Here is a 19,581-nt window from a genome sequence, read left to right as displayed (position 1 = left end):
CAGCAGTTGCGTGGTGGCTCTGCTGCAAGCATGGGGCCTGGAGGATTAGTGTCCAATCAGAGTGGATTTGATGTGTACTGACAGCACATGGGACTTAGCTGAGAGAACTGTATTTCAGTTATTTTCAATGAAGCCGTGCGCCTTGCCTGGCTTCCCCTCCCCGCGCTGTGAATCTACCACACTAAGATTTGAAACCTGTTGACGACAGCACACATCGTCATCAGCAACTTCAGGTAGGTGCCTCTGGAGGAGTGGGTGAAGGGTTTGGGGGTGGAATCAAAATCCTTGCTATCATCATCATCATCATCACCAGATACGCTTGTATCTGGTTCAGATGACATCACAGTAGGAAGTGGAATTAAACAGGCTTTATTTAGATGTAATCCCTCATAGCAATCGGCAGAGCGAGTAAAATGTCCCAGAGACGGGAGAGATAAAGCCTATTGGATTAGTACAAACCCATGCCCATCCCAACCTATAACCCAACCTATCCTCTTCTTTCATTTTTTTTTTTTTTTCAACGAATGTTTGGTGGCCATCTCAGGCATGCACCCTGTTGCCGTGTCTTCCATGGAATAACTGTGCTACCTCAGCAGTGTTTGTGTGGTTTGGTGTGATGTGGATGTGTTTGTGTGTTGTATCCTCTTTCCTCACACACAACAAGCTGGCATGACCAGAGATTAATTATTCAAGGACTGCCAGCCAAAGGGGGAGTCACCTGATAGCACGGACTTACAATATTACAACCTGATATCAGGTGAAACAGTAGACCTTGGCTCATCTTCTTTTCTGCCTGTTCTCCTCCTTCCTCTCTTGGTTCTATTTTTTCTATACTACTGTACATGAAGACTTGAAGGAGAACTTTCAAACACACTACCAGGAGCCTTTTTTTCTTTTCTTTTTTTTTTTCAGTTTTGTGTTGGTTTTTTTTCCGTCTGTTAACGCTTTTTCAGCTTTTTTTTCTTAGTTTTTTGCCAATGCTAGTCCCTAACAAGCAGTTGAGTCTGGGACGCTCCCACAGTTGGGACACTTTAGGGGGGAATGAGGGTCAGTGGCAAAGGGCTGACGGTGTATACGAGCAGCAGGCAAGAGTAGCAGGCCGGCGGAGCTCTCTGTCATACGGAGAGGGAGGAGGGTGGTACGAGTCTCCACCAGGAGTGCGTCCCCCTGACCTGGATTTGAAACGCGACCCGTATTCCTACCAAGACTCTCTCTACGGACAGGTTTACGCAGAGCGGCACGACTCACGGGGACTGAGGAAGGGCTCTGTGCCGGATCTAAACCACTACGAACGATCGCCCATGGCTCACCGAGGATCCATTCCGCATCAGGATTACTATCCTCATGACCCGGCCATGACTCCTCGGCCAACTGAGGGTTTTTACCGGTCAGAGCATCAGCCTCCGCCGCCTCACCCTCATCCACTCAGCAGGTCTGGCTCTCATTTTGGGATGTCACCCGGGGCTCGTGCTGCATGGGATCAGGGTCAGGCAGGGAGATCAGGACCTCAAGCCCCTTCATCGCCTCTACCGCCTCCTCCCCCTCCTCCAACTGCTCATGAGTTGAATCGCACTTATAGAGAAGCTGGTGCTGTAACTGTTGCCAAGATGATGCAAGATGGCCAACAGCGTATACCCTCCAGAGACCCATCTCCTGGTCACTACGGTATGGAGCAGGTGTCTCCTCGGTATGCCAGTGAGCCTCCACCTCTGACCGGTCAGTCGATCTACACTGATATTAATGGCCGCCCGTTGGATCCGCAGCAGCAGGCTGCTACCTGTCTAGTTGTAGATCCTGCGAGTCAAGGTATGATTATGAGGCAAGAGACAGCCTCACCCTACACTATCCAACAACAGCAGCAATTACAACAGCAACAACAAGTACAACAGCAACAATTACATCAGCAGCAACACCTACAACAGCAGCAGTTACAACATCAGCAACTCCAACAGCAACAGTTACAGCAACAGCAACTTCAACAACAACAAATTCAGCAGCAACAACTCCAGCAGCACTTGCAACAGCAACAGCTTCAGCAACAGCAGGTGCAGCAACAGCAACAGCAACTTCAGCAAGAACAGTTGCAGCTCCAACAGGTCCTGCCACCTCCACCGACTATGCCAGTCTCCGACCCCAACATTTCTATGGCAGCTCCGCTTCCTGCTCCAGTGCAGCCTCTAGCCATTGCCCCAGCTGCACCTGCACCCATGCTGGTTGCCCAAACTCCAGCCCCTCCTCCCCCAGTTACTCCACTTCCTGCTCCACTTCCTGCTCCCCTTCCTGCTCCTCTTCCTGCTCTTCCCCCAACTGCCCCACAAACGCCCTTACCTTTCGAACCCAAGAAGACAGTTGATCCCGAGTACCTTTCTCTGCTGCGAAATGAAGGCCTCTCCGAGAGCACCATCTCCTCACTCATCCAACAGGGATTTGACTCCTCTAGCATGCTGGCGGTTATGGAGGAGAACGATGTCCGCACTGTTGCGCCCAACCTCGGCCAGGCTCGTGTACTGTCTCGCATGGTCCACAACTACAAGCGGCCCATTGAGGCTGCGCCAGCCCCCTCCCAACCTCAGACACCCATACGAGGCCGCTCTAACAGCTTTAGCCATCGCTCAGACATTTATAACCACCAGCAGCACTACAATCAACCACACCCTCCTCAGGGTTTAGCTGTGGATCCCCAACTAATGCCCCCTCAGACACCTGGGGGAATGCAAACCATTTCTCCGAGGATGGGAGACGTAATGGTTAGGAGGCCCAATAGTGCCCCTTCTCAGCAACTCCTGGAGGCCTCTGGAGGCTACCCAGGCCAACCTCGTGCCCCGGGGCCGTACACTGGATCCCTTATAGCTGTTCAGTCAAGACCGATGTCGGCCTACTCTTCTGGGGTGACCATGCCAGGGATGTCTATGCAGGGTATGCAGATAATGCCACAGCAGATGACTGGGTCAATGCCAGCCATGCCAGGATCTATTCACTCCATGCCAGGTATGCCACAGCACATGCCGGTATCTATGCCAGCTTTACAGCAGCCGCCACAACAGGTACCGAAAGCATACTCCACCAATTACACAGTGCCCATGGAGCTGATGAAGAGGGACAGGAGCATACTGCCACTGTCACCCATGCACAGCCCTCACCCTAGTCCTCAGCTGATGCGTAAGGGTGGGGGACCTGCAGCAGACAATGCCCTCGTCCCTGTTGGAGCATCCGTTCAAGGCCAAGGTGCCCTTGTTGCTAACCAGAAGCTCAGCCGACGTACGGGTCCACCAGTCATTGTGTCCACTATGGCATCTCCAGATACAAGTAAATTCTTTTTACTCCTTCCATGCTTTTCTGCCGTTTGTCTGATTTCTTGTTGGATGCAAGGTTCCCATGCTTTTAGTAGATAAGGACGTTTATTTGTGCTTCATTTTTTTCATGGTTTATGTAAGATACCATTTCCCATTCCTCTCATTGCTTTCAATAGCACTGTTGGCAAAATGAGAATCATATCATGTTTTCACAATTTGTTTGACATTTCCAATAGCCATTCACTATATACTGAAAACAACTTACTTTGGGTCTTAGGCTGCAGTTGTTTCTTTATTTGCATGTGACTGAAATCTATTTTCATCCTTTATATTTGTCACATAAGTGTGTTTCGCTTTCTACCAACATTCAGATCGGGGGTATGTGAAATCTATTTAGCTGAGCGTGGTTACTCATATGTGATTCATGATACTTGACCTTAACGAAATCCAAACACAACAAGAATGTTAATAGAAGACTTTTTGACTCATTTAATCTTTCTGGTCAGTGCTGTCATTTGTCTGATGTTCTGTGCTGGCGCTCATTACATCAACAGTAGATAAAAGATATGTCTTCTCCTCTTATCTAGACCACTGGAGCGAAATCTAAATGTTGCTGCCGCTCTCTTTTCCAAAACTGCCATACGGATTTTGAATTTATACCGTAAAAGGATAACTTTAAACATGCTGGCAATCCATCCCCTGTCCTACTTTTGGTTTCTGCATTTGTTATGATCCTAAAATGATACTCGCGTCCCGCTTTCTCGTTTGCTTATCTCTGTGAGAGCCAGATTTGTCAGAATTCCTTATACGTTCTGTGAAGTCTTTTATTATTTCAGTAATCTCATGCAGTTCTTTTGTCAGAGTGAGATATGGCCCCATTAAATACAACACAAAATGGCACTGACAAGATGCAATATAGAGGATTTGGGAGGAACAGCTGTCAGCACCCTTTCTGGTTTTTACAACTGTGTCTTCATGTTACAGTCTGTCAGTCGCCGTATTCATGTGTGAACAGTTTACATTATGATTTTCTCAGATGCTGTTTGCAGTGGTGTTAACTGTGTGGGAACAGGAGGTATCCAGGCGTGCATCTGTGTACAGTCTGTGTGATTGCATTTGCCACTGTCTCCTTGTGCAGATGTTGTTGTTTTTTCCCCCCCTCATCTTATCTGCTGTGTCTAATGCCCTTGGTAGGCAATTTGAGCAAAAGAAAAATTGGATGCAATTAAAAAAAAAATCCCTCATTCTGCGGCAACTGCATAGAATACAGGAAGTTGCGTAATGGTGATTGCAGCATTAGTCGTATGTGGCTCTTCAGCTGTGGTATCCTTGTAACTGCAGCTGTTTTTGATAAAGTCCTCTCCTCTCTGCTTTGCGCAATCTCCCCGCAGCCCCCGAGCCGCTGTTGTAGTAAACACGGACGTCTTCTTTCATTATGATAATAAGGGTGCATCACAGTAGCCTCGAAAAGCTTTATAGCCACTCGGGCCACACAACATCCCCTCAGTCCTGCTGCTGTCAAGGTGTACCACCGACCTGCATGGAATAGCAATTAGCTTTGTCAAGCTCTTCTTGAACAGATCCACTCAGAGGCTTTTATATGAGAAACTTTTCTTGAAAGTTGATTTTTTTTTTTTTTTTTTTTTTTTTTAAAGCTGAATTTATGCAATGTTCATGTGTGTCCCAATTCCATGTTCAATTAAATTCCAGATTAAAATTAAATACATTCAGTCAAGGCCTCCTTATCGTGGATTGTCCCTCTGATTTATTTGGATTCCCATATCAGATTAAAGCTTTAATTCCACACAATGAGGGCTGCTTCCTAAATTATGTTCATTTCAATCCCATGGCCTGATAAAAGTAGATTTCAGACATTTTGGGCAATAAGGGCTGATTTCTCCATCAACACCGGCTCACTAGAGGATGACTAGCAGCATCACTGGACAGATAAAATCGAATTACAATGCTGATGGCCGATGTGTGATTGTGTCATTTTCTCTGGGCAGGTTGTAATGAAAAGAGAGATGGAGGTTTAATCCTTCAGATCCTCCATTTCCACTGCTGCACTAATCCATAGATACTGTCATTCTGCTCAGACCAGCTTCCTGGCTTCGTGAGAGACTCTGTGCATAGCCGGTAGTTTGAAATGGACTTGAAATGTCCAAGGCAGAGTGGGAACAAATGATTTCACTTTGGCAGTTTTGTTGTTGTCTCTCCGATGTTTAGGCCCAAGACAGACATTTAAAGATCCACATTGCTTGGCTGTCAAAACAGGCTGCTGTACTTAGCACACACTGACACATGCTTTGGAAATGGTATTTCTTCAAGTCTGCCACATACACATACATTACGTTGTTACTACACACACACACACACACACACACACACAGTCAGCAGAGTAGACCTTATTTGCATGTGGCTGACATTTGTTGGTTTGGTAATTTCATCTGTTAATGGACACGTCCGTAAAGCTGCTCTGAAAGCATATTCCTAAATTGTATGTTGCTAGGCAACGTGGGATTTTGGTGGTAATCGTAGGCCGACTTGTTTCATGGTTAAAAGGTTGGTCCATTGTCAGAAAACACCGCAAATTTACTCTTTACTACTTTTTCTTTTTCGAAATTGCTTGCTGAGCTAATAGATTTCGGAGAAATTATTAATTATTCATATTCTCTCGCTTATTTTAGTGTGAGCTGAACAGTAAGTAGGGGTTTGGGTGGCTTGTTTTCAAAAGGAGACAGTATATGCATTTTAGACCAAGAAATATATAACTCAGCCTCTCAGCAAAAAAAATCTTAATGGTGTTCTGTCAGGGAAAAAAAAAAAAAAGCTGTAATAGCAGCAATACATATTTTGCATTCTTTTAAATCTAACCAGCTTTGAGTTTATGATTCCTCCTCATATTCTGACAACCGCAGATAATTCATTAAGTACAGCCGCACGTTGCACGCACAACCCTTTGAATTAATAGCCCACGTGTAAATACAGATGGCATGCCCCCACCCACCTCAGGATATGGTGCTTTGTGGAATACCCTTGAGCAGGACCCCGCCTTGATATGACTAACTAGGACTCGCACCCCTTCCCCCACATCAGCATAATCACTGTATATGACACTGTGGGACTTCTCTACTTCCACGCCTGCGGGAGTGCGTTGGCCCCCGTTCGTGGACCCTGGCCAGGCGACGTGATGCCAGCTCAGGTCACTTGTGCTATGCGTGACACACTAGTGGCAATTTCCTTCCTTGCTTTGGCCGTAGCGTGATAGAGGGGGAGGGTTGTGGCATATTAGTTCTGGAGATAGCAGATTATGTATTAACGTGGTCCAGGTCAAAGCTACAGGCAGTTGTTACACTGAGTGAGGGATTAAGGAAGAGAGAGAGAGAGAGAGATCGTACTGTTAGTGATAGATGCTGACTGCTGGCTGCACGTTGGGGAGGGGAAACAGGGGGGTTGACAGCTGTCAGTCAACCTTGGACTCTTGAGGCTATCTGTCAAATCTTGCATTGAGACTTTGAGGGTCAAACATTGGCCTTAATCTGGGCTGACAGTCAAAGGTTGTTTTTGTTATGTTGCTGGTCACTCTGTGCCTTGAACAGCAATTTTTTTTTTTTTCTTTTCAGTGCTATGACCTTGAGCAGCGTGGCCACTGGATTAAACTGGGACGTTTTCAGAGCAACGAGGGATAGACATTGATGTTATGTTAATGCACCTTTCAATATCTATCCTCACGTGGAACTCTGTTTCGTCCCTCCTCTCTGCAAGTAAAAGTACTGTTGATGCCCTGCATAGAAAACAATCAGTGACTGGCATTTCTTCTATCGACGACGCAAATCATTTAAACACGAGTAACAGTGGAAGATATCTGGCTGTTTGATTAACAAGTCATAGGTACAAGCTTGTTTACACAAAAATGTAAGGAGAGACATTAACTGCGATGCCTAAGTATTTTGTAAATGTCCAATTTCCAGTTTTTAGAAACCTGATAGCAGAAACCTTTTTAGATTGTAGATTTAGATTCCCTCAGTGGCATTGTGTTACTGTAGAATACGTTTATTTTTATCTACAGTCTGTGATTAAGATAAGTCAAAGCTGAGTTTTGATTTAACACGGGACACAAACACTGGTGCCATTGGTAAAAGTCCTGTGTTTTTTGTCCATCTAACCAACCCTGACCCCCTCCCTACGCGGACTCTTTATATGTCATCACCTGAATTCCATCTCTTACTACGACCACTAAAACTAACAGTCAACATCTTCAACGATTGGCCAGTGTTGTCATTTTTGGCATTAAGGGGGGGGCTGCCGACTCTGTAGCGATGAACGCCAATACTTCTAGTATTATGTTGAAAAGTGTTTATAATATTCCAGTCCACCACCACCACCCACGACTATGGCCTCTATAATAAACATAAAGTAGAGAAAAAATGTAAGAGCTTCATATAACAGTAGTTTTGCATTAGATAGCACACGATTTCTTAATATAGTGCTTGGTGAGTTTGTGTAGGATGTTGCTGGTGTGTATTTAAGCACACGGGCATTTGCAGGTGGTGTTGGTGGTGTCTGTTAAGGCACAGTGCCGAGTTGCTCGTCCAATCAGATGTTCCTCTTAGTGCCAGACTGATTTCCTTTTCCCTCATGAGAGAATAAAGTTTCTGGTGCTGGTATCTCCCTCACTCTGCCAGGATTTGTACAAATCATTCACTGTCATTTTCTCTTCTTGTCTTTGCCCATTTTTTGTTTATGATTAAATTGATTCCAGTTCCTTTTTGTCTTCCCTTTTTGTCTTGTTTTTCCTCTTGGGCTCTCTCAGGGAAAAATAAGTTAGAGGAGGTAATGGGAGAAATATGTTTCTAAACAAACGTCATACTCGGCTCAGCACATTCATTCATGACTGTGGTTGTGGGTTAAAGAGCCTGTCTGCAGGAAAATGAGGGAAACGAGTAAAGTGAAAACGGGAGGTGACTGGACCCGAGGAAAGACAGTGGAATAGAGAAGATTGGGCAAGAAAAATGGAGAGAAGGCTGCTTTAGATTAAATGCAGTACTGACTGCTTTAGAGGCAGTGATAGAGTCTCAGAAACTGTTGGAGGAGAGCAAATGGGAGATTATATAAAAGGAAACTTGTCATGCCATCGTGGAGCAAATGAAAGAGGGGAGGAAAGTAGGAGGAGGAGGAGGAGGAGGAGGAGGATGAGACCTCCAGTGGCTTCTCAACCACACACATGCATGTTATTATGAAAGCCCAACCTGAGTCAACACTGTGGGCAGCAGTGTCATTTTTTTTTACTTCGGCCTTGTGGTGCAAGCATAGACTGTATGATAAAGTGGACTCAGCTTCTGGGTCAGAAAAATGAGGCCAATGCAGAAGTGGCATAAACTGCAATACCACAGAGGGCCACTGAGGGTTGGCTCCTTAAAGCCTCTGGCTTCATAGACTCCCATTCAACTTTTCTCATGAAATACAAAGTCAGTAAAAAATTTTCTACAAGTTATTATAGTGTCATTCGCTAAAATCCCTCCTTCTTATTCGTTTTCCAATGGTCCATCTGAAAATGATCCCTTGATTAATTACACGCCAGGCCTCAAAAAGATGTATTTTTTGGGGGGCGTGTATCCTGTGGTTTCCAATCGGATCGAGTCAGATTCACCGGTCACTCCACTTCTGGCTGCAAACCGCTCTGAGCTAGCAAGATGGCAGCTCGAGGCTTCATAACGGCCGTTCACAAAGACCTCACATTCGAGAAGCTGGAGACAGTAAATATTTGCCATTTTTACTTGATTACAGACAATTGACCTCGTGTCGTCAACTGTAATTCTCAATTTGCCTTCTCTCCGCCGCATTTTTTATGAACATTATTTTAATAACGAAACGTCTGAGTGGATAACACTTGTCGGCTGTGCATTTGGTTGCGGATGTAGTGGCATTTCAGAGAGACATGAAGTGATAAATTGCTGGTTGTGGGAGCAGAGACAAAGGAAGGAGAGACAGAGGAGGTCAAGACGCTCGAATGTTTGCAGCTCTAAGAATGAAGAAGAAAGAAATGAGAATCTGAAAGCTCCTGATTGCGAGTCTCTTCACCAAAAGACCTGCCGGCCTTCTTTCCTCCCTCTTCTTTTCCTTTCCTCATTTTTGTTCCTTCCCGCCGCCCTCCACCTTCGTCATTCCTCTCCTTTTCCCTCCTCTTCCTCTCTTTTCTTTCCTCTCTTCGTCGGTGACCAGGGAGCCAACCTGAATTATTCATTTTGAGAAAATGAAATCTTCATGGGTGTTAAGCCGGAGTGAAGAAGAGGCAGGACTGACCGTGTGTGTGTGTGCGTGTGCGTGTGCGTGTGCGTGCGCGCGTGCGTGCTTACAGTACCGTGTGCAGTGTCACCAAGCGTTGCAAAACTTGACACTTAGTTCGACTGTCTTTCAACAAAAGCGACGCAGAGATACGTTTAGAGGTGCAGATGAATTTCATTTGCACCCAAGGAAAATATCATACATTTCTCAGTAGGCATGTCAGCCGTGTTCAGGTTCACAGGGGGCTGCAAATGGGATTGTGTTTCACAGTGTTTTTAGTGTCACACGGCGAGGAGGATATGTGTTTGTGTGTGTGTGTGTGTGCGTACGCCGTCATTTAAAAAAAAAAATAAAATAAAATTTGGATCATGTTACGTGTAAGATATTTTGCCAAAAGACACATTATAGAGCAAGGAAAAGTTATGGCAGCCGGGTGACGGATGAGTCAGTGTCTTACCGTTGAATAACAGATGTGTATGTGTGCATTTTTGTTCACCGTGTCATTTTTCATGGATGCTTGTTCACACTCTATTTGTCTGAGCCTGCAGCATACATGAAAGGTGTAATAAGCAACGCCTTCCTTCATTCATCCCTCATCGTCACGCACACACACTCTTGCTCGCTCGCATCTTCTTTACGTCTCTCTCTCTCTCTCTCTCTCTCTCTCTCTCTCTCTCTCTCTCTCTCTCTCTGGTCACAGAGAAGGAAGAAGGTGGAGGAGGAGAGTGATGGTGTGGGAGAAGTGGAGCGATGCACAGATAAGAGTATGAATGGGAGAACAAAAACTGATGTGCCGAAATCGACTCTTTAGAAAATTATCTGCATCAGTTGTGCACCTGCAGCTGTGCCATCCCTCTTCCTGCCTCGTTTTTTTTTTTTTTTTTTTTTTTTATCCCGCTGCCCCTCGTCTCGTTTGTGCTTCAGTCATTTGGCAACAGCCCGACATGTAGATCACAGCAGGCAGATGGGATGGTGAATTTTAGAGGTCAAATTATACAGTCGGCCCTTCTCACTTCAGCGCTCTCTTTTCATGAATGAGGCTTTTAGAATTTTTTTTTTTTTTTTTTTACTCCGGGCCCAATTTTGTGGGCTCTGCTTACACGTTGTAACCAAAACCCTTCAATTAAGCCCTTTAAACTCACTACAAATACACACAGTGTTCTACAAAACGCTCAATATGTACAGTACAACCGCTTTCTACAATACGTGCACTGCTTTGGTTTTGTCCTTTACGTGGATGGTAGTGTTCAGCGTTTGCTTAATGTTGGTTTGTGAGCTGTTTAAACCTCTGGAAAGTCGCAGCAGTGAAACTTACCAACAGTCCCGAACGCAACAATGACGTAAAACAGAAAAAAAAAAAAAAAAAAAGCACTTGGAGCACTAAATTGTTTGGTTGCACAGTTTACTCACGTCCACATACTGATGGATTTTTCACTCACCTGCTCTCTGCACTGCTCAGCCTTTCGTAGTGCTTTACATTTGTGGAACTGTATGTCCCTGATTAATATAACTAAAGCTGTGTTTCTAAATCAATACCAATATTGACTTAAGAATAGAATATGCTGTACTAGATATACTTTTTTTTTTTTTTTTTTTTACAGTGGAGCAATACATATGTCTTAAAGATGATAGTAGTCATAATGAATACAATAGATTAAAAGCAGTATACCAAAATCGGCATTGTTTGTTACTTGTCTTACCATCTCTGTGCAGAGTGATGCAAAATTTGACTCTTGAAGGCTTTTTTTTCTTTTGGTTTCTCTTCACTCGTCTTAAATCTCAGTTTGAGTCACGTGCGTACGAGGGACGTCCATTTCAAGCAAAAGTACTCTTCAATATTAACTGGGAACTATCCCAGTGTATTCCATAGATAAACAGTAGAAATGAACTATATTTGTATATTTATAGACTATGGATTTTAGATGAATGAAAAGGAGTAGATGTCATGCAGGTCAGTCACGAGTTATAATTGCAGATCTAAAAGCAAGTCTGGTGGGCGTCTTTAAACTTGAAAGAAGAACAACAGGGTTTAAATATTCTCAAGAAAAAAAGCAGCCAATAAAATATTTATTCAATGGAATATATTTACAACAGTATCTGCATGACCTTGTATAAGATGATAATATCAGCCCCATTGAAATTGTCTGCCGTGCATTAATATTCAATATTTTAGAGCCACAACTAATTATTGATAAATTCATCTGCTATTTTCTTGATTTAATATTAATTTGGAAGCAAATCTTCACATTTAAGAATCTTGAACCCTCAAACATTTTTTTTGTTAATGGATTAATTGGTTTCCTCTCTAAAAAAAAATAAAATAATAATAATAATAATAACAACGCATCTTCAGAATGCACAGTCCTTCTACAAAAGCAGCGTTTTGTCTTACGAACGATGACCCGGAAGCCAAAACAGACTTCCTTAACCTCTGAAATGATCCAAAAAAAAAAAAAAAAAAATCCCTTTTAAGGAGAAGGGGGCTCAGCGATGGGACGCCTTCTCAGACTGGTGTCGCGGTAAACAGGCTAATCTTTTACTCCTGCGCTTGGATTTAAATCGCAGGATCTGTTAGACTCTTGAAAGGATTTTCCTAAGTGTTACCATAAGTTCACGTGCGCTTGTGTCTGCAGGTACAGCACGCACACGCACACGCACACACATGCACACGCACGCACACGCGCACACAATCCCCGCTGTGTTGAAAGAGAAACAGACTTCTCGCCCCCGGAGAGCTCAGTAGCAGGTGTTTGTGTCTAACTTGTACTTATTTTTACATATGGGAATTAATCATGCGAGTGCGGGATTTTCAGTTTAAAAAGAATTGTTTGTGCTGCACCGACAGCGCTGTTGTTGTTATTATTATTATTATTATTATTATTATTATTCCTTTCTGCGTGTGTGTGTGTGATCGGCGTGCGCGTGCGGAGCGCTCACCTCCGCTTCCTCGTCCGTGTATGAAACCGTCATCGCGAGTTTTGCATGCGCCTCTTCTTACTTTGCGCGCGCCCGACAAATATCGGCGCGAGCCGAGCGGAGCAACATTCTCGCGCTTGAAGCCCTAGAAATGGAGACTTAATGGCTTGCTTGAGTGGCGAGACCCATCTACTCGTGCCCGTATTAAAACGGCGAGGAGGCGAGATGTAAAACAATCGCGGAGTGAGATTGTAAAGGAGAGTTTGTGAGCAAGAGGGGGGGCGGGGGGGGGGGGGGGAAAGTGAGACTGAGAAACGAGGAGGTGGGGGTGGGTGGAGGTGTGTGTGTGTGGGGGGGGGGGGCTGGCTGGCACTCTTTAAGGACTGTGAAGGCCAGATCACAAATAATAAAACAGAAAGGCAGCAAGGGAGGGAGGAAAGGGAGGGAGGGAGAGGAGGAGGGAAAAAAAAAAAAAAAAAGAGGGAAGGAAAATATGTTGAGCGAAAGGGAAGGTCGGAGAGAATGGAAGAGGGAGTCGAACGTGTGCCAGGAGCGCTGCTGCACCTCTCGCTGTGACTGGTGCTCTTCAAGGATTTTTTTTTTTTCTTTTTTTTTTTTTTTTTTTTTTTCTTCCCCCTCTCTCGTCTCTTTTATTTACCTCCCTGTTTTCTTTTCTTCTGCATAGCTGTGGCAGCGGATTGTTTTCTCTGTCTTTTTTTTTTTTTTTTTTTTTTTTTTCATTTTTCTCCCCCCACCCTTTCCTCTCTCTCTCTCTCTCTCTCTCTCTCTCTCTCTCTCTCCCTCCCTCTCTCTCTCTCCGTTTTTCTGTGACTTGCAACAAAAGGCTGACGGAGTGAGCCTGACGTCTGAATGAATAGCCCAAACCTGCTGTGAAGGGAGAGAAGAGGGAGCCGGAGCAGGGAAGAGGAGACTGAGGAGAGAAAAGATACAAGTGATCTGGCTGAAGAGGCGGAAAAGAGGAGAGCGCAGAGAAGTGCTGATTGCTGGCTGAAGACGAATAGCGATCAGAATTTTTTTTTTTTTTTTTTTTTTTTTTTTTTTTTCTACTCCGCCTCTCTGGAGATTAAAGGAGTTGAAGGCGCCGCTTTAAACTGCACGGGTGGGGGGAGTGACGATCGTAGTTCTCGCTCTGCTTGTCCTCCCCCTCACCCACTGCCCTCCCGTGCCACCATCCATTTTTTTTTCTTCCTCCAACCCCCCCCCTCCCACCCCCCACCACCACCACCACCACCCCTCCACCCCCACCCTCCCCCCTCAAGAGCACCAGTCGTCTGAGAAAGGGAAATGGAACTTCTGGGGGTGAGGTGACGAAGAAGGAGGACAGATTTGGAAACAAGCGGTGGGAGAGCAAGAGGAGACAGGGAAGGAGGGAGGAGGAGGAGGGAGGCTGGAGGAGGAGGTAGAGAGGAGAAGAGAGGATAACCCCGGGGCTTTACTGTGTGAGAATACACCAACGCCCACTTCTTCTTTCTTTTTCTTTTTTTTTTTCTTTTTTCTTTTTTTTTTTTGTCCCTCTCCACTACATTTCCTCTGCCATGTGCAGCACCTGATTTGAAGAATGTGGAGACAGCATTTCCCAGGCAAGGAGCATGCTTCACGTCGTCTTGTGCATAATGTGTGTGTGTGTGTGTGTGTGTGTGTGTGTGTGTGTGTGTGTGTGTGTGTGTGTGTGCACTCATCAGGGATAATAATAAAAAGCTGTGGTGTGTGTGCGTGGGGAGGAGGGAGTTGGATTTGGCTTTAAGGCTAATGAGCCTCTTATGTTTTTGCAATGAAGTGTGTCATGAAAACTGTGTGTGTGTGTGTGTGTGTGTGTGTGTGTGTGTGTGTGTGTGTGTGAGAGGGCAGGCACCCATGTGTCAGTGTTTCCTTGGTTTGAAACCGCAGAGCTCTGCACAGCAGCTAGGGGAGGCTGAGATGAGATGGCTAGTCATTTGTAGGGTCAAAGGTCACGGAGGAACGGGCACACCGGTGCCTCTGCGTGAGGGTGAATGGTGCACTAACGCTATCCGCCGTGTGATTGCTTGTCAGTAGGTTAAAATTGAATGAAAAATTAAAAAATAAATAAATAAATAAATAAAAAAATGAAAGGAACGTCACATTTTGTCAGTAATATCGAGATTAAAAAAACACAGCAGTTAATTTCACACTTTTATAAAGAAAATTCTCTTTTAATTTGAGGAAAAAAAACAACACATTTTTGCGTGGTTGATTTTATTTGCTCTAACTGTGATCGGCATTGCATCTTCTCACAGCAGTAGACGTGACCTTTAGGTGCACTGCAATAATAAAAAAAAATAAAAACTTGCAGAAACTTCATTTAAACCAAAGTGCTGCATTTCAAAACTCCATTTTTCTTTTTTTTTTTTTTTTTTTTTTTTTTTTTTTAGATGGAGTGTGGATGTTGAAACGTCATGATTTTGGGTCTCTGATTTTCCTTCTTTTTTTTTTTTTTTGTATCGGTGCTTGCCTTAGATTACTTATCTCACCGCCCTGCTGTGTTTGTGCGTCTACATGCTCCTGACCTGGACACGCTCGCTCTGTGTGCGCCTGTGAGGTAAAGCTGGAGTTCACTGTCCTGCTGCTTTTGTCTCCGGACCATCCGGACGTTTGGAGGCCGTGAAGCACAAAAGACAAACCAGCATGTAAAGGGGGACGGATGCCCGTCTTCTCTCTCATCACTTTGCGTGGTTGTCAGTACTCACAGCTGAAACCACCTGTGATATCTTTATGTCCACATGTGTGTGTACTCACTCTTACACTTTTACATGTAATTTGGCCCTGCCCTTCTCTCTCTCTTTCTCTCTCTCTCTCTCCCTCGGGTCTCCTCCCTCCCTCACCCTTCTGGCTCGGTGTTCGGGTGGTGATAACTTTGGAGGGGGCGGCGGTGGTGGTGGCGGGCGGAGGGGAGGGGAGGACAAACAATGTCTTTGTGTGTCCACATAGTGGAACAAGAGACAGGCTGGGGTGGCGGCGGTGTAGCCGGGTGCTGATAGGGTCCGGTGGGGGCCTGGAGGAGGCAAAGTCTGCCAAAGAAAAGATTACACCTCCCCTCTTTTTCTACAGATGCCAAGGGATCGTAAACACACTCAAGAAAGCAGACACTCCCCAAGAATACAGGCGCCGGATTCTTGTTAACATGTACGCACAGTTACGGAGTTTGACGCTGCTGTTTAATATTTCAATTAGCGTGCAAGTGGACGTGCACGACCGGCAGAAAATACATTCTAAGAAGTAGAGGGGAAAGGGGCAGTGGGAGCTGTGAATGCCCTTGAACATTTTATTCAACAAGATCTGCGACATCCGATAATCGCTGGTCGTCATTGGTTATCGTCTGTGGGTGTGTGTGAAACTAAGTGCAGCCAAACTCAGTGGCGGTGTTTGTGTGTGTGTGTGTGTGTGTGTGCGCGTGTGTGTGCTTGCGCGCAGAACCGAGCCGTGTTTGTATTCCTGATGTCTCCCTGAAAAATGCCGCAGAGACACATCGATCGTGGGGCTCAGGCGCTGCTCCGTGTTTGGGTTGCCAGGTTTGTCCGGCCTGTGGTGGCAAGATTTGATATCATGAAATCAAGCTTTTTTTTTTTTTTTTTTTTTTTTTCTCCCCCCCCCCCCCCTCGCTGCACTTGCCACAAAGAAAGCCCACTGGGTTATCAGCTCGGCCCCTCCTCCCCTCCTCTCACTCTTTGGACTATCCCATCACTGAGGCCCCCAGCTTGGGAGTTGCTAGGTAACCAGAACCAGCTGTTGGTCCTAAGCCCGTTGAGCCCGTTTTGGTCCTGCGTCAACTGCAGAGTAGTTCTCTCTGAAAGCTCTGCTGTGAACTCGGCGACCGCCGCTGTGTCCCTGACATCATCGTGCCATGGAAAAATCTTCCTCACTTCCTTTTGTTTTTCCAGTTTTATTGTTACACCGATACAGGGGCCGGTGTCGGGAGCGCCCGTTGCACGTATCACACCGGTTCGAGTGATTAAGCGGCATTTCATCACCTTTCCTACAAATATCAGAGAAGGAGATGAGAAGTTGAACGAGAAAAGGCAGTGGAGAGAACGAGCTGCTGTGGGGCGAAGATTTGATCAAAGGAAATCAGGATACAAATGAGGGTCTCTAAAGTGTGTCACTCCTCTGTAGGGGAGGACACTAAACTGCCTACGAAGGCTATTAACAGAGATTTGAGATGGCAGAGTGAAATATTTCAAGAAATCACAATGGTGCAGGTAAGTTAATACAACCTCGCAGTCCCAGAGAGCACCATTTACATTTCAAAGTGTGACAACCACAGAAAACAAGCCACCAGTAAGTCTGAGGGGAGTGCGTTTACTTACAAATAAAATCGCCTTTGTAAACCAAAAGCGAGGCATGTCCAAGATCCATGAAACCACAAAACCAGAGCTCACGATCTGTCCAAAAAAACAGAACTTGAGAAATAAAGCTATCAGATGTGGTGTGATGTTATTAAATAGCAATTTAAACACTAGTTTCCAAACCCAAGGGGGGCAAAACAGGTTTGAGTGAGGTTTTTATTTTCTTGCATTGATTGTTTTCTCTGTATTTAGGAAAAGATCCTTCCTCCCTCTGAAAACTCACAGCGTCGTCGGAGCTTTCTGAGCTGCTTTTCAAGATCAGCCCTTCCAAACGAGAGAATTAGACACCAGATCGTATTCACTAAGGAGAGACACATTTCAATGAGTTCTCCTGTTTTTTTTTCTTTCTGTCTCTCTCTCTTTCTCTAACGCTTAAAAAGATGACTTCTATTTCTGTTGTCAGAATCCAAAAAGGCTTTTTAGTTCGGAACATCTGTAATCCATTTGTGGTCGCGAGTACGCTCTTGCCAGCTCTGCCAAAAGTTTTCGTACTTCCTGACGAATCATCCAGTTTGTGATTAGTGTCGGCTGAGGGTGATATCGACTTTAGTCCGTTCAAGCTTCCCTCGAGGGACAAAACAACACATGACCTCCTCTGGATATCTGCTGTCACACTGAACACGGTTTAGATTTAGTTAGTCAAGCCGTTGGCTTTGTTTCTTTAGTACTTTGCTGGTTTGCAGACAATGCTGGCCGTTGTGCTATGATAAATACTTTGGGTACAATAACAGGAAAGTAGCACGAGCAATTTGCATTCGTGTTCCAAAGACGACCAGCCAAAATATCACACAGGCTAATGTAAACCGTCTTTTAGTCATGTTGTTTCTACCAACGTTTATGTAACGGCAAATAGGGACTTGAATAACGGCTGCGTGGTGCATTTTTATCCAGCTTAAGAGTGTGTCTGGTATTGGGTGGGACACTTATGTTTGGACAGGGAGAGTTCTGGCTTTGCTTCTGTGTTTTTTAAGGAGTCCGGGTTCTGGGTCTGGCTGCCGGTTGGGACCGCTGGCAAGCTGCTGCCAAACTCCCCAGGCTTATGCTGACCTAACCAGGGAGGGGGAGAGAGACACGGGAACAGATAGATGGATAGAAACGGAGAGGGAATTGAGATTAAGAAAAACAACCATACGAAATCATTTTATTTTCATTTTTTTTTTTTTGTTGGGTTAAGACGTTTTTATTCTTTCCCTTTTGGGCCTCCTTTAAAATCTACAACTTCCCTTCTGACTATGAAGGAGGTTGTAGGGTGTTTGTTTTCTTGTGATTATAGAATAATTATTTCATGATCTCTATTTAACAAGCTCAGTTTTCTCATGAATACAAAATAACTAATTCATGATCTCAACATAACCCAAATTGTCATGTTTTGATTATTAGAAAAAAAAATATGCTTGATTCTCTAAAGTTAATCAATCAGCAAACAGTACAGATGACTGGTTATTACCGCCGCCCGCAGCTACGAGCTGATTGCGTCTCGCTTATATTCCACAAGGACCAATAATGCAAGCGAGGTAATCAACATGTGTTTTACAGGAGCCTGTAGGGACCAAATGAGATGTACAGAAAAACAGTACTACAACCAGAACGGATGAGGAGTTTATAACACGGTGATGGATTCACCTGTGAAAGAGGTGCTGTGACCTATTTACCAACGGGTCATCTCAGGATTGGCCATAAATGTGATGTTATAAGGCTTGACAGTAACAGTAATGGAGGGTTTTCTCTGCCATTGTAAGGCTCAAATGCAGCACCCAAGTCCATTTTGGACACCACATAAATCATAAAGTTTTATCTTTCGACTTTTTGGATGTTGTAATTTTTTTTATCCGCTCGTGTTTCAAAATTTTGGGAATATTTGTATGCAGATATAATCACAATAATGGTCCAAAATGATGTGAAGTTGCCCATTTTTAATTGCAAAACCTAAAAGTTTGATTGGGGGAGGACCCCTAAAACCTCCAAGAAATAGGTGCGTCTAAGGCTTCCAGACGTAAACACTGTAAATACTGTCCAGATTTATTACTCCAAGGAAGTTGTACTCTAATAATAGCAAAATGATTCAGCGAATGTTTTCTTTTACATATTTAATACGTTTTATCTGATGGTTTGTAAAACCGGCGAAGCTGGTCCCAAAACAAACCAGATGTTTTTTGTAACAAACTGAAGAGTGGTTGAAAACACAACAGCTGGAATAAAGAAATAAATACAAATAACACAAGACAGAGGAGTGGAGTAAATCCCAAAAATGTTGAGCCCTTGCGGGAGACTTGAGGTCAATGCTACGTGGTAGCGCCGAAAGTACGCATTAAAAAAGCCCCCCGGACATTATCAAAGTTTTTTTTTTTATCAGATCCTTCACGGCATGTCAAATGTTGTTTTTTTTAAGTTGAAAATTACCCTTCAAGCCATTGAAAGTGTGTAAACGAGGCAGCATCTTTTAGTCTCAGCGACACTGCTCGTCCAACTAAAAGAAAAGTTGCAAAAAACAGAACATTAATAGAACACAATGCTGTCAAATATGCAAATTGAAATTGTTTGAAATACACCCATCAAATATCTTCTCAGCTGGAGCATAGACACTGCTCTTGCATTTGATTCCTGGATACGTTTTAGAAAACATGACTAGAAATATGAGCTCAGTGGACTGTTTTAATTTGTATAATTTTTTTTTTTTTGAAAACACAGAGGAGAGAGGTGCACCT

At 44.4% G+C, this 19,581-nt stretch overlaps 1 protein-coding gene across 6 annotated transcripts in view; it reads left to right on the top strand.

Annotated features, from left to right (window-relative positions):
* LOC138195268 (C-terminal-binding protein 2-like) overlaps positions 1-19,581 on the top strand; it is a 69,954-nt gene that overhangs the window by 29,637 nt on the left and 20,736 nt on the right. For 2 of the 6 annotated variants that reach the window (XM_069144535.1, XM_069144536.1), the window contains exon 1: positions 978-3,306. The exons of 3 other annotated variants lie outside the window; for them this stretch is intronic. In XM_069144535.1, the coding sequence (XP_069000636.1) occupies positions 978-3,306 (2,329 nt within the window). Of the gene's footprint in view, positions 1-977; positions 3,307-13,276; positions 14,096-19,581 lie in introns of those variants that run through there. One more of the 6 variants, XM_069144539.1, reaches the window with a different exon arrangement.

The sequence above is a fragment of the Embiotoca jacksoni genome, unplaced genomic scaffold, assembly GCF_022577435.1.
Source record: "Embiotoca jacksoni isolate LCO1_2020_lvr unplaced genomic scaffold, fEmbJac1.0.p SCAF_12, whole genome shotgun sequence".
Classification (NCBI taxonomy): Eukaryota; Metazoa; Chordata; class Actinopteri; family Embiotocidae; genus Embiotoca; species Embiotoca jacksoni.
This window is presented reverse-complemented; position numbering and strand designations above follow the sequence as displayed.